The sequence below is a fragment of the Cherax quadricarinatus genome, chromosome 80 (assembly GCF_038502225.1).
Source record: "Cherax quadricarinatus isolate ZL_2023a chromosome 80, ASM3850222v1, whole genome shotgun sequence".
NCBI classification, from domain to species: Eukaryota; Metazoa; Arthropoda; class Malacostraca; order Decapoda; family Parastacidae; genus Cherax; species Cherax quadricarinatus.
In genome coordinates, this window is record NC_091371.1 from 10,682,120 (window position 1) to 10,697,439 (window position 15,320).

Consider the following 15,320-nt stretch of genomic DNA (forward strand, 5'->3'; position numbering starts at 1 on the left):
CTCTCTCTCTCTCTCTCTCTCTCTCTCCACACCTGGTCAAGCACATCAAGAAATTAGAGAACGTGCAAAGGTTTACAACAAGTCTAGTCCCGGAGCTCAGGGGCATGCCGTACGAGAAGAGGTTAAGAGAAATCGACTTGACAACAATGGACAGGAGAGAGAGGGGAAGACATGATAGCGACATATAAAATACTGAGAAGAATTGAAAAGGTGGATAGGGACAGAAGTTTCAGAGATGGAACACAGCAACAAGGGGTCACAGTTGGAAGTTGAAGACCCAGATGAGTCACAGGGATGTTAGGAAGTATTTTTTCTAGAGTTGTCAGGAAGTGGAACAATCTGGAGAGTGATGAAATGGAGGCAGGATCCATACACAGCTTTAAGAAGAGGTACGATAGAACTCATGGAGCAGGGAGAGAGTGGACCTAGTAGCGACCAGCGAAGAGGCGGGGCCAGGAGACATGACTCGACCCGAGTCAACCACACACACATATGAGCTGTGACTCGACCCCTGCAACCGCAAATAGTTAAGTACAAACAGGTCGGTACACACATAAAACATACACACACACACACAGAACACACACACACACACACACACACACACACACACACACAAGGAAAGGTTATGCTTGGCGTGATCATCAGGCAGGTACAGAGCTTGAGTCAGTAAGGGGCACCAAGGGGGTGAGATGTTACTTGGGACTTCACTGTTCTTCATAATTCCCTCAGCCCCTGAAGTCACCCCTGTGATGAAATTCACAAGTTATTCAACTTAGTCTGGGGTATCAATCTCCTTTTGTGCTACATGTGGGTCAGTAGACATGTCTTCCTGTTTACATATAAGAACAGGCCATGCTGACAGATTTAGTCACATTGCATCATTTGTTATGTATGATGGACAGTAGGGAAGCAACACACGAATAGTTTATGATAATTTATGATAACGAAAAATTATGATATCCTTATCTAACAGCCGGATGAGTTCTGGGGACGTCTGGCTCGCTCTCGTCTGGAGTGGCAGAAGGAGTTCCAGGTGGTGAGGGACCATGATATGGAGAAGTCTGCCTTCAGATGGTTTCCAGATGGTCAGCTGAATGTCTCAGGTGAGTATGGCTGAGTTTGGAAGCTGTGTACGATTCACGGGAGTCTGTGTAAGTAGGAGATGACTCAGGTGTGTGTGTGTGTGTGTGTGTGTGTGTGTGTGTGTGTGTACTCACAAGTTGCATGGGTCGTGTGTGTGGATCCAGTTATAGCTCCTGGCGTTGCCTTTTTATCACTAGCTACTTTGATTACAGACTTATAGTCTCTCTGGATCTATCGTACCTATATATGCAGCTATGTAACATTACATAAATGGTATACAATACTGACAAAGTTGACGAATTAGATACGTTTCGGTCACCAATGGCTTTTATCCATCCAATACAGTTAAACTGGAAACAGTAGATGAGGTAATCAGTCCCTCGGCCTGTAGTCGATGTGTTCAATACATCAGTTTCAAGACTGATGGACTAAACACCTCGATTTCAGGCTGAGGGACTGATTACCTCAAACCCCTCCTCATCTTCCACCGTTCTTCTCTGTACTGGACTGAAGAAGCCACTGGCTGGCCAAGCCTTCCCTCAGTAAAGTTTCCCAAATGTTGCACAAGTCTCTTTTTTCAACTTGTGGGTTTTCTAAGCCACTTACATCACATAACGTAATCTTGTGTTCCAGTCAACTGTGTGGATCGTCACGCTCGTCAACACCCGGATCGTGTGGCTCTACTGTGGGAAAAGGATGAGCCGGGTCAGGAGGAACGAGTCACTTACAGGTAATCTGAGCCATGCCGGGTACAAACGAAGGAGTCAGACACTAGCAAGGTGGTCAGGTGGTAACAGTGGAGGCAGGTACACTTAGCAAGGTGGTCAAGTGGCAACAGTGGAGGCAGGTATACTTAGCAAGGTGGTTATTACAACCTAGGATTTCAAATGGCCTGTTATCCCAGGTGTAATGGGAGCAAATAAACACAGTAGAAAAAGTTTAGACTTATATTATCCTTCACCAATTTATAACAGCAATATGTACACTATGTACAGTGATAAATATAGTGCACTCCACGGTAAGCAAGGCAGAAATAGAAGCCACAAGATAGCAGACCGTACTTCAACCAGCTCTAGAATGGGAATGACAAGGGCAGACAGGAGAGCGGTATCCACATAACCTCTGCGATTGTCAATCCCACCTTCTTATTGGCTAGAACCTGGTCACTAGTTGAACGATGGGGCCCCATCATCAACTCTTAGCAACCTGGTTCGCTGGTTGGGGGAGATAGCCTGTAAATGAGGGTGTGTCCATGCGCCGAATAAAGGTTACGTACTCTTTGCATGCCACACCCCCACCCCCGAGAAGGCTCAGGATTAGGCTGCCACCTCCCAGTGGTAACCGTGCCGCCATGGCACCAAATAATGGGACCGCCTATCCTCTCCACCATCCAACTCTTAGATAGAGCTCAGCTTTCCTAGTGACCAAAAGCCAAACCCTAAACTCAGAGTGAGACAGCAGTCAGATAGGCCAACATAGGTCCAAGATACAAGCGGACGGTAGCCCGTATCCCCTCACTAAAAAAAACCCCCACATCAGGGGATAAAAAAAAGCTTGAAAGGGGGGTTACCACAAATACATCCTAACCTAAATAAAATATTAAACTAGACTCTTGACAAAGAGTCTGCCAACACATTTTCTTTGCCGGCAATATAATTTATTTTTAGGTTGTAGGGCTGCAGCCTGAGCGTCCAACGCATAAGCCTTGTGTTGTGATTCTTCATGGCTTGGAGATAGACTAACGGGTTGTGATCACTGTAGACTGTGACCACCTGCGATGTCTGGCCCACATAAACATCGAAATGTTCCAAAGCCATTACCAGCGCGAGGGCTTCTTTTTCAATGGTAGAGTAAGCTCTCTGATGTGGCTGGAACTTAGCTGAAAAGTATGCGATTGGCTGCAGCTCCTTGTTCCCGATTTGTAATAGTACCGCCCCAACCCCAGACTCACAAGCATCAACCTGTAATGAAAAAGGTTTGGAGAAGTCTGGAGACAGGAGAATGGGTGCAGAGCACAATAATCTTTTTGCTTTATTAAAAGCAGTGTTACAATCTGACGTCCAATTAAAGGGAACTTTATGACTGGTAAGAGAGGTAAGAGGGGCTACAATATCTGAGAAATTCTTACAGAATCTTCTGTAAAATCCTATCATGCCTAGGAAACGTTGAAGAGATTTCCTATCATGAGGAACTGGATAATCTTTAATCGAAAGAACTTTAGCAAGTTTAGGTGCAACATTACCACTACCTACTTCATGGCCTAGAAAAGTGATAGTGGCCTGGCCAAAGGAAGATTTAGATAAATTAACTGTTAATTGGGAATTCTTAAAGGTCTCAAACAGAGCTTTAAGTCTAAGTAGGTGTTGATCCCAAGTATCAGACACCACAACAATATCATCTAGGTATGCTGCCGTGCCTTCAAGTCCTTTAATAGCCTGATGGATGAGTTTCTGGAATGAAGAGGGGGAATTTTTCATTCCGAAGGGGGTAACTGTATACTGATAATGACCTCCTGGAATCACGAAGGCAGAGATTTCCTTCGCCTTATCTGTCAAAGGTACCTGATAGTAACCTTTAAGGAGATCTAATTTGGACACAAAAGTAGCCTTACCCACAAAGTCAATTACGTCATCCAGACGAGGAAGAGGGTAAGCATCTGTGATTGTGACCTCGTTCACTTTACGGTAGTCTGTGCACATACGAAACCCTCCATCAGCCTTTTTTACTAGGATGCACGGTGAAGCCCATGGACTAGATGACTCCTCCACTAAACCATGTTCTAACAAGAAGTCTACTTCCTGCTGAAGTAGCCTTTGCTTTTCAGGATTAGCTCTGTAGGGGGAGAGTTTAATTGGTTTAGATTTTCCCACATCTACATCATGGTAACCTAACGTACATTTTTTCGGCACATCCGAAAAAATATTAGGATATGACTGTAGAAGCTCAGTTAAATTGGTTGCTTGTATTTCAGATAATCCATCCATTAACGGGCTAGGATCCTTGAGGAGGACAGAATTTGAAAGTTTAGTATTAATTTCAGAGATAGAGTGCAAAGAGTCAGAGTCGTCCTCAGAGGTAGAGGACAGAGTCATTACTGGGACTTTATCTGGTGTATGAAAGGCCTTGATTTGATTAATGTGGTAAGTTTTTGTTTTTGAGGTCTTATCAATGGGAGCTACCACATAATTTAAATCAGATAATCTACTTACTATCTGCATAGGTCCCGTAAATCTAGCTTTCAAGGTGTGGCCAGGTATAGGTTCCTGCACCAACACCTTGTCTCCTGGATGGAAGGAGCGGAATTGTGCACTTTTGTCATACCTCTGTTTCATCTTACTTTGAGCTATCTTTAGGTTAGCCGTGGCTAACTCACGTGCCACCTGCAACCTTGAAGACGGATTGTAGAGTGCTGAGCTTACGTCTTCTCCCATCCATCCTTCTTTGAGCACCCGAAGAGGACCTCGTACATTGTGCCCAAAGATCAGCTCAAACGGACTATACCCTGTAGACTCTTGCACCGTCTCTCGTACTGAGAACAGCAACAACGGTAGAGATTCATCCCAATCTGTCGGAAAGTGCATGCAAAAACTTCTCATCATTGTTTTTAATGTTTGGTGGAATCTTTCCAAGGCGCCTTGGGACTGAGGGTGATAGGCAGTGGATAAGTTGTGAATTATCCCTAACCTAGTTAATACGTCCCTAAATGCTTTGGCAGTGAAGTTAGTACCTTGATCACTTTGTATAGTTTTAGGAATGCCAAAACAAGAAATGAATTTTGTTAAAGCTTTGAGAATAGCTTTAGTATTGATACTACGCATAGGGATTGCTTCAGGATATCTGGTTACTTTATCCATAATTGTAAATAAATACTGATTTCCAGACTTTGACTTAGGTAGTGGACCTACACAATCTATAATTAAATCTGCAAAAGGTTCTCCATCAGCAGGTATGGGTTGGAGAGGTGCAGGTTTAATGGAATGTCCAGGTTTTCCAACTTGCTGACATTCTCGGCAACACCTAATATGATTCTTCACATCTTTCTTTAATTTTGGCCAATAAAATTCTTTTGTGATTCTATACAAGGTTTTTGTAATTCCTAAGTGACCTCCTAATGACGTATTATGAGCTATATTTAATATCTGAGGTCTATACTTGGTTGGAACCAATAACCTGTCGTATAATTGCCGGCCCTCTATCTCCTTACCAGTCTCAGTGCAGACCAAATAATCCTTTTTAACTTCATACTTGACTGGATGACCCAAAGAGGATTTACCCATGGCTGCCTCAAAAGCGAATTTTAAAGAAGGGTCCTTTCGTTGTTCCTCCCGGAAGGACAGTCCCTCGGGCATGGAAACAGAGACATCTGGCAGTCCTGCAACCTGGGAATAGGAAGGCTTGATCGGGGTCTGTTCACTTGATCTACGAGGCTCTGGCCAGTTTTCCTCGTAAAACAATGTGGCTATTCCGAGATCGGAGTCGTCCAAGGATAGGTCAACATTCTCTCCAGACAACTCTTGGGATGTTGCCCGAGTTATGGCCAACACTTGAGAAGAATTAATCATTATAGGTTCAGGACACGAACTAACAGTAGTAATGTTATTACCCAGTAATAACATGGCATTTTTCATGGGAAATCCTTTTGAGACACCTACAGTCAAGTACCCAGTGTAATATTTGCACTGTACATAAATTTTATGCAAAGGAACAGAATATATAGCTCCTCCAAAGGCTTCCAATAAAACTGAGGAATTCAAAGAAGTATTCTCTGAAAGGGGTAATATTCCTTCTCTGACAAGTGAGCAATATGCTCCAGTATCTCGAAAGATATTTACTTTAGTTGGTTCTGAGTTTTCCTGAAGGGAAAAAAGACTCGCAATAATAAGGGGCCATACCTTTTTCTACTTCTCTAGGGGACATGTTACTAGGGATATTAGAGATTTTCCCGATGGGTTGAGGTTTTTTGGGGGCAGTTGGAACTGATGTGACCTACTTTATTGCACCTGAAGCAGACGACAGGCTTGCCCTTTACTCCCTGATGACGTTGCAAGTGGTGTCGTTCTGGCTGGTGCCTCTCTGGATATTGTTGTCGAGATGCTCCATAAGTAGTTTGCCTCTCCGCAGGGGGACCATATGTTGAGAAGCGTGGCTCACCAGGTGACTTGGTTGGATGACGTAGACGCTCTCCCTCCGGCTGGCACTTCATTCTCCAATGTTGTCGATCTCTGCTCACGCCAGACTGTTGAAAAGAGAGACGGGACCGCTCGGACAAGGAGCGGTTCGTTTCGAAGGTATCAGCCAACCTGGCCGCCTCCAATGCAGTGGTTAAGTCACGATCCTGCAGAAAGACACGAACCTCTGGTCCCACAGACTCCAGCAGGTTATCAATCAGAATAAGCTGCACCAGCTCCTCAAAGTTAGAGACACCACTCGCTTTATACCAGCTGGTAAAAGCTTTGGTTTGCTGTCTCACAAAGTCCACCAGGGATTGACCAAGCTGCCGCCTGTTCAATTTGAAGGTCTTACGATATTTAGCTGGGATACATGTATATGCTCCCAACACTGTGGTCTTCACTACTTGATAATCAGAGAATTCAGCGTCAGTTAATACCGACGTAAATTCCTGTGCCTTACCCAATAATGCTGTATGAACCAACGCTGCCCAGTGCTGTTCCGGCCACCTCAAGGCTCGAGCCTGATTTTCGAAGCTTTCGAAAAATTGCTCTGGTTCGGCCTCATTGAAGCGGGGAACAAGCTGTACTGCTTTTTGTAAACTGAAATCGTTTACAGAATGCGAAAACTGCCTCCTTTCTCTTTCCCTATCAAATTCTTCCCTTGCGAATGCTCTCTGTTCCCTAGTTTGCTCCAGCGTGATTTTTGCCAGCTCAAGTGCCAACGACGCTGATTCATCTCGAGACAACCCAGCTGCACCATACTGACCATTTTGCTCCGTAGGTGTATCATCTTCCTCATGCGAGAACATAAGAGTTTTTTCCCTAGCTCCCGTAGAGGGAGGAGTTTGATGTGCCATCTCTTCTTCAATAAGTATGTCAGCAATAAGTGAACGCAGTTGCGCAGCTGTGAGAGTGCGTTTATAGGGAATGCCAATGGAACGAGCAATTTGCCAACAACGCTGTAGGGACAATTTAGGTAGGTTATGCAAAGTATATGCCGACACCAGGCGTCTGACTCGTCTAGGTGGCATAAGTTATTCGCTATGCACAGTACGAATACCCCAACGTAACACGTTAATTTGCAGAACACGCTTAGCTATGCACAGTACGATTGCAGAATACGCATACAAGCAAAGCCGACTGCACACAAGATTGACCGTAGCGAAGCGAGCACACTGAACAAGCTAGTAGCGAGCTGTTGAACGATCACACAATAGCAAGGCTGATCATAAGCAACTGACACGCAAAATTTGTAAAGCGAAGCGAAACAGCAAGCTACACAATGTTCCTGCTACAAGCTTCACCCTAAGCTCAACCGTTTCTCTAAGTCCAGCTCTCGGACAGGCTACCCATATTACAACCTAGGATTTCAAATGGCCTGTTATCCCAGGTGTAATGGGAGCAAATAAACACAGTAGAAAAAGTTTAGACTTATATTATCCTTCACCAATTTATAACAGCAATATGTACACTATGTACAGTAATAAGTATAGTGCACGTCACGGTAAGCAAGGCAGAAATAGAAGCCACAAGATAGCAGACCATGCTCAACCAGCTCTAGAATGGGAATGACAAGGGCAGACAGGAGAGCGGTATCCACATAACCTCTGCGATTGCCAATCCCACCTTCTTATTGGCTAGAACCTGGTCACTAGTTGAACGATGGGGCCCCATCACCAACTCTTAGCAACCTGGTTCGCTGGTTGGGGGAGATAGCCTGTAAATGAGGGTGTGTCCATGCGCCGAATAAAGGTTACGTACTCTTTGCATGCCACACACACACACTACACACACACACTACACACACACACTTTTTTTTATATTTTTATTTAAAACAACACAATACATTAAATAGATAAAAGAACACAGTATCAGTTCTTACTCAAAATTATAAATCTCATTGTCTAAATGAACACAGACGATTAACGTTGTGTTGTCACAACTGTCCCTCATCCCATATACATTACATCCAATGTAACTATGTTAAGTAAGATTACACAAGATAATCATAACAATATTCATCATTATTATTATAACCAAGGAAAACCCAAACCTACAATCTGCATTATTTTTTCCCCTTTGTTATTTATATATTATTAATCCACATAATCTTCAAACCCTCCTTTACAATACTCATTATTGCCAGTGCCGACACAGCTGACACTTCTACTCCCCCCCCCGTATGTACAGTCCCCATTCTAAATATCATACATTAATTTCCCTAATGAATGGTCATTGAAAACAATTTCTACTAAAATAACTCAACCCAGCAGACTTCCAAACAAAAACAGTCAGGGTCATTATAAGACATGTAGGAACGAGTCCTGCAATCATATATGTATACATATACGCATGCATATACACATACGTGTATGTGCACTTATTCATAAGAACAAACTAAATCATACATAGAAATAAATCGCTAAATGACTTGTCTGCAAATAAACTAAATATTACAATCTATGATAGAACTATACCAAAGACATTGGTTCCCCCAAACACCCTACACATACACAAAGTTAATGTTACTGATTAACACTCAATATATAATAGGACCTTCCATACAAATTAAGGGTATATATAAACCCCATCAAATACTTATATATTTTCGTACATAGTGCATAATGTACATATTCAATACAATAAAAAAAAGAGGTGTATGACAAGGCTAAATCTATCTTCAGATTAAAAATATATAAGACATAACCTCACATTTTACATATAAATATAAACCTCCTATATAAAATGATTCTTATAACAATAAGGGAAAAAACCGAAAATCACATACAACTTTTGACTCTGTGATTTTACAAAAATTCATAAGGTCTACATACTCCCTACAATAAACTTTACCCACATCAACCACCTTACAAACCAATCAACCTTCCTCATCAGGCTTCCAATCACACCAAGAGGGCGCACCACTGAAGAGACCAACCCCTTACCTCTCACCCCATACTCAAACGGAGTAAACGTTCAACAGTAAGTCCACGATATCCCTCCGGAAAACTAATTACCCACCTTCCCCCATATAATTGTTTGTTCCTACATGCTGTCCTATAAAAACTCGCCGCCAACGCTTTTATCCTAATGTTCCCCTCCACCTCCCTCATTCCCCAAGAAACATACAAGTAATCAACTATTACATATCTGATAGCCCTTCCCACCTCTTTGGGTACTCCTTCCATATCTAACATTAAAGCCCTAAGGGGTGATATCTTTCCCCCCCCAATAAAAAGAAAACCCTCTTCAACCACAATCTTACCACCTCCAATGCAGAACAAAAATATACTACATGAAAAGCCGTTTCAACTTCCCCACAAAAAGCGCATGACGCCTCTCTGACAAAACCCATTCGTCTTAGCACCTCTTTCGATGCTAAAGTCCCCATAAGAAATCTATATACTAATTCCCTCGCTCTTGCCGGTATTCTTAATTTACTGAATTCCACCCATATCACTCTCCAATCATATGTGGGATACACTGCCATCCCTTGCATTAATTCCTGACGACGGCCCACACCCACTAACCGTTTTACCTTGAGTTTTTTAACATTGCATACCTTTAACATAAACCGCAACATGTCTTCACACTCCACTAAGTCCCTGCCACCCCACCATTTGCGGATATCCCCCATCACCTCCCCCACCCGAAGACCCCTTTCCCCCGCTGCCCGAATATACCTCTGCTTCACATATAGCGCCTTCACCCTAGACCCTAATGCAATCAATCCCAGTCCTCCCTGCCTTACCGCAGTCATTACTACATCTTTGCCCAACCACACCCTCCCATAGCCCCACACATACCTTAAGACCCTTCTTTGCATTTCCATAATATCCTGACTTTGTAATGGGTAAATTTCCGCCACTCCCCACACCTTACTATAAATCAGCGTATTTACCACCACAACCCTTTGATGCAAGGTTACATCCCCGGCCCTTAGACTCCTCAGCCTACTCAAAGCTCTGTCCATTACCATTTCTGAATTAACCCTCCTGCTCTCCTGTGCATCTGCCAAAAACAAAATCCCACAAATCTTTAGCCTATCTACAGTTATCCAACCAAACTCCTCCCCCAAGGTCCCTCCTACCCAATTGCCTACCTCCAACAACCGTGATTTCTGCTTATTAACTCTCATCCCAGTAGCATTCCCAAAAATCTCAATTACCCTTCCCACTTTTCTTAAATCTTCAATCTCATTAAGTAAAACAGTTGTATCATCTACATAACCAACAATATTCCCACAATATCCTCCACTCTCCCCCAACCTTCCCATCCCACCATCAACCAGAACATAGAAAGGATTCTGCATACATGCAAAGAGTATTTGGTAGAGTGGACACCCCTGCCTTAAACCCCTTCCCATGCTTACTGAACTACCCAACCTCCCATTTACCTGTACTCTCATTGATGCATTCTCATACAAAGTCCTCACCCATCCAACCACCCTCCCTCCAAAACCCATTCTCACCATACTCTCAATCAAAAATTCCCTATCCACATAATCATAAGCTTTCTCCCAATCCAGACCTAGAATACCTCCCTTATTACTACCCTCAAGGAAATCCCGAATACGACCATGACCTACCCGCATACTCCTCCCCGGGATACCAAACTGTCCCCCATGTATCACCGACCCCATGACCTTCTTCAGTCTATTACCCAAAATTTTCGCAAAAACCTTGTAATCAGCGCACATCAAAGATATTGCACGGTAAGCACTCAACTCTCTACCCCCCCCCCTTCTTTGGCACCAAAACTATGACACCCGTACTTTGCGATATGCCCAACTTCCCACTAGTTAACATATGGTCCAATAGCCTAACAAAACACTGCCTAATACACCCCCAATGTGCCCTATAAAAATCATTTGGTATACCGTCTATCCCTGGTGTTTTCCCGGTACTCATCCCGAAAACTGCCTCTTCCACCTCAACCTCACTTATACCAACCTCCAACCCCACTCTATCCTGCTCACTTAAAACGCTATGGAACCCCCCTTCAAAAATACCCTCCCAGGAACCCCCCTCCCTCCAACTCCATTTCTCTCTAAACCAACTATCAGCATAGAGACTCATACTTTCCGTATTGGATAGGACTCGACCCACTGGATACCCTCCCACCCCAGGGCTTGTCTCCAATTGTAGAATGGTGGTTACACTCTGTCGGTCCCGAAATTTACGTAAAACATACCCAGACGGTTTATCACCCCACAAAACATCCTCTAACCCCGCCCTAACCCTAATTGCATCAAACCTATCATTGTGTAATTCAGCTATTCTACTCCGCAGTCTGTCCATATCATCCTTCCTACCACCTCCCCCAACATAACAATCTTGCAACTGTCCCTCCAGATAATTTTGCAACCCAAAACGCCACCTCGCCTCCTCTCGTCCCCTAGCCTTAAAAAAATTCGCTATTCCAGGTTTTGCCTGCATTTCCCACCAATCTAACAGATCTATCTCCCTGTTCCTAGCCTCCCAAAAAGGCAACCACCAATCACTGAAAAAAGGCCCCTCCCCCTCCTCCTTAAGAAGCCTTACATTTAATTTCCAGTACCCAGAATAAATACGCACCACTCCATCCCACATCAAATCTGCTATTACCGCCCTGTGATCAGAAAACCCCACATCGAAGGTTTGCACCCTCACAACATCTATACCCTGCTTAATATAAATTCTGTCTAATCGCGCTTCATATCCCCTACGGACGAACGTATGCTCCACTAGGTAACCCCCCATCCCCACCACATCAACAACCCCAATATCTCGCAATACATCCCTCAGCACACTCAGCACACAACCCGCCCCTCTCGGTTCGACATCACCACTCCTAATCACACAATTCCAATCACCTCCTATTACTGTTATAGCAGGCAAACCTCTCAAGTGATACAGCAATACTTCTCTGACAAAATCTACTTTTACCCTGATATTACTAGTTGCTGGCATGTAAACTCCCACGAAACTAACTCGACTCTCACCCCAGACGCCATCCACCCTCACGATCCTCCCACCCCCCCCTCTTCCCAACCGATGACACGCAAGGGGCTGGTCTCCTTTACCGCAACTGCTACCCCACCTTTCAATTGCAAACCACTGGTTACATACATCCGATATCCTTTCACCCTCAACACACTACCACTGTGATTATGCTCTTGCAAAAAGCATATGTCAACATCAAACCGCCTTAAAAACCACTCCAACCAAACTTTCTTGACCTCAGTCTTAAGTCCATTAACATTAAGCGTGACACATCTGAAAATTACAGAAGGGGCGGCTTTCCCCTATGCCTCTGGGATTTACCCACTGCACTTTTCATATTACGTGTTCCTTTGCCACTCGAGTTTTCCTGTGCAGTCACCTCTCCCCTCACTTTCCCAATTTGCAACTCAGGCACACCTCTACCACTATGTGTCCTCGGCTCCACAACCGCTGCCCATGACTTCTTCCCCGGCCTCTGCCCCAGGGTAATGACCTCATCTATCTCTGATGCCGCAGTTCGTTTCCTAGAACTCACACTTACACACATATCACCCTCAGACAAATCCTCCTGGTGTACCTCCACGGCCACCACATGCTCCCGCCCAATCTTACTCAAGTCTTCCTCAACAATTTGTTGTCCCTCCAAAGTTCCAGCTTCACATGAACTGAGGACACCTTTTGCACAGGGTTCCTCCTCATCCAAAAAATCCTTGATCACATCTGCCAATAACCCATCCTGGGTTGAAGCTTCCTGGACGAAAGTCTCCTCAGATGTCACCTTCAACTCCCCCGACGCCCCTGGGAGAGTGACACATGTCTCCGCCGCCGCCACCTCCTCCCGGTCGACCTCTTCGCTCCAGAGGTCATTCCTCCGGCCTCCCGAGGCATCAGAGCCAGGCACCAAATTACACGACTGTTGAATCACAATTGGAGTGTCGAGAATTCGAGAAGCCCGCCTCCTAGGACACTGGGCTGCCATGTGCTCATAAGAGCTACATAGACGACATGTTTTCCTTTGCCCAGCATAGTACACATAAACCTGTGTTCTACAACCGATCATCGTAACATAGGATGGTATAGGCCTTGTTAAGGTCATTTTAAGGGTGTAAGAACCTTCTGGCATTCCTTCATATGGACCATCCCTCCACACCCCCATTGTTGCAGAATGCACTGTCCCATAACTTCGAAAAAACTCCTGCAGGCCATAAGCCGTAGCCTCGAAGGGTACATTCCGTACCTTCACCCATGTGAAGTACTTAGAGACGTCATGTAACACAACATCTATCGTTGAATACACACTCATGCGTTGTTCCTGGTAATGCTCGACAATTCTTGTGTAGTAATCGACTCGTAGAAATTTCACAAAGATTCTTGTTAAACCATTAAGGGCGACGCCATACAATTCCTCGTTGGGAATACCATATGTATCCCTGATGATGTTAGGGAGAAGGACGTTCATCGTATCTCCACTTAACGTACCACGAACCAGCTCTATGCAGATAGTATTCACTCTCCGTACTGTATGTTCCGCCATGTTGATATCCCAATGAGCAGCGCACGTCCTCACTACTCAATGGTTGTTGCTGAACTAAGGTAGCTCGCCTGAAGACAGCAGAGGGGTGCCGAGACAACCTCACTCCACCGTGGTCAGGCAGCGAATGTTGGGGGAGATAGCCTGTAAATGAGGGTGTGTCCATGCGCCGAATAAAGGTTACGTACTCTTTGCATGCCACAGTGGTCAAGTGGCAACAGTGGAAGCAGGTACACTTAGCAAGGTGGTCAAGTGACAACAGTGGAGGCAGGTACACTAGCAAGGTGGTCAAGTGGCAACAGTGGAGGCAGGTACACTTAGCAAGGTGGTCAAGTGGCAACAGTGGAGGCAGGTACGCTTAGCAAGCTGGTCAAGTGGTAACAGTGGAGGCAGGTACACTTAGCAAGGTGGTCAAGTGGCAACAGTGGAGGCAGGTACGCTTAGCAAGCTGGTCAAGTGGTAACAGTGGAGGCAGGTACACTTAGCAAGGTGGTCAAGTGGCAACAGTGGAGGCAGGTACACTAGCAAGGTGGTCAAGTGGCAACAGTGGAGGCAGGTACACTTAGCAAGCTGGTCAAGTGGTAACAGTGGAGGCAGGTACACTTAGCAAGGTGGTCAAGTGACAACAGTGGAGGCAGGTACACTAGCAAGGAGGTCAAGTGGTAACAGTGGAGGCAGGTACACTTAGCAAGGTGGTCAAGTGGCAACAGTGGAGGCAGGTACACTTAGCAAGGTGGTCAAGTGGCAACAGTGGAGGCAGGTACACTAGCAAGGTGGTCAAGTGGCAACAGTGGAGGCAGGTACACTTAGCAAGGTGGTCAAGTGGCAACAGTGGAGGCAGGTATACTTAGCAAGGTGGTCAAGTGGCAACAGTGGAGGCAGGTACACTTAGCAAACTGGTCAAGTGGCAACAGTGCAGGCAGGTACACTTAGCAAGGTGGTCAAGTGACAACAGTGGAGGCAGGTACACTAGAAAGGTCAAGTGGCAACAGTGGAGGCAGGTACACTAGCAAGGTTGCCAAGTGGTAACAGTGGAGGCAGGTACACTTAGCAAGGTGGTCAAGTGGCAACAGTGGAGGCAGGTACACTTAGCAAGGTGGTTAAGTGGCAACAGTGGAGGCAGGTATACTAGCAAGGTGGTCAAGTGGCAACAGTGGAGGCAGGTACACTTAGCAAGGTGGTCAAGTGGCAACAGTGGAGGCAGGTATACTTAGCAAGGTGGTCAAGTGGCAACAGTGTAGGCAGGTACACTTAGCAAGGTGGTCAAGTGGCAACAGTGGAGGCAGGTACACTTAGCAAGGTGGTCAAGTGGCAACAGTGGAGGCAGGTACACTAGCAAGGTGGTCAAGTGGCAACAGTGGAGGCAGGTACACTAGCAAGGTGGTCAAGTGACAACAGTGGAGGCAGGTACACTAGCAAGGTGGTCAAGTGACAACAGTGGAGGCAGGTACACTAGCAAGGTGGTCAAGTGACAACAGTGGAGGCAGGTACACTAGCAAGGTGGTCAAGTGGCAACAGTGGAGGCAGGTACACTAGCAAGCTGGTCAA

The 15,320-nt window shown here is 45.2% G+C and overlaps 1 protein-coding gene across 1 annotated transcript in view; it reads left to right on the top strand.

Moving 5' to 3' along the window:
- The window catches only part of LOC128702390 (acetyl-coenzyme A synthetase 2-like, mitochondrial), a 60,341-nt gene that overhangs the window by 30,713 nt on the left and 14,308 nt on the right, over window positions 1-15,320 (top strand). Inside the window, exons 2-3 of the mRNA XM_053796633.2 lie at window positions 977-1,106; window positions 1,720-1,816. Of these exons, the coding sequence (XP_053652608.2) occupies window positions 977-1,106; window positions 1,720-1,816 (227 nt within the window). The remainder of the gene's footprint in view (window positions 1-976; window positions 1,107-1,719; window positions 1,817-15,320) is intronic.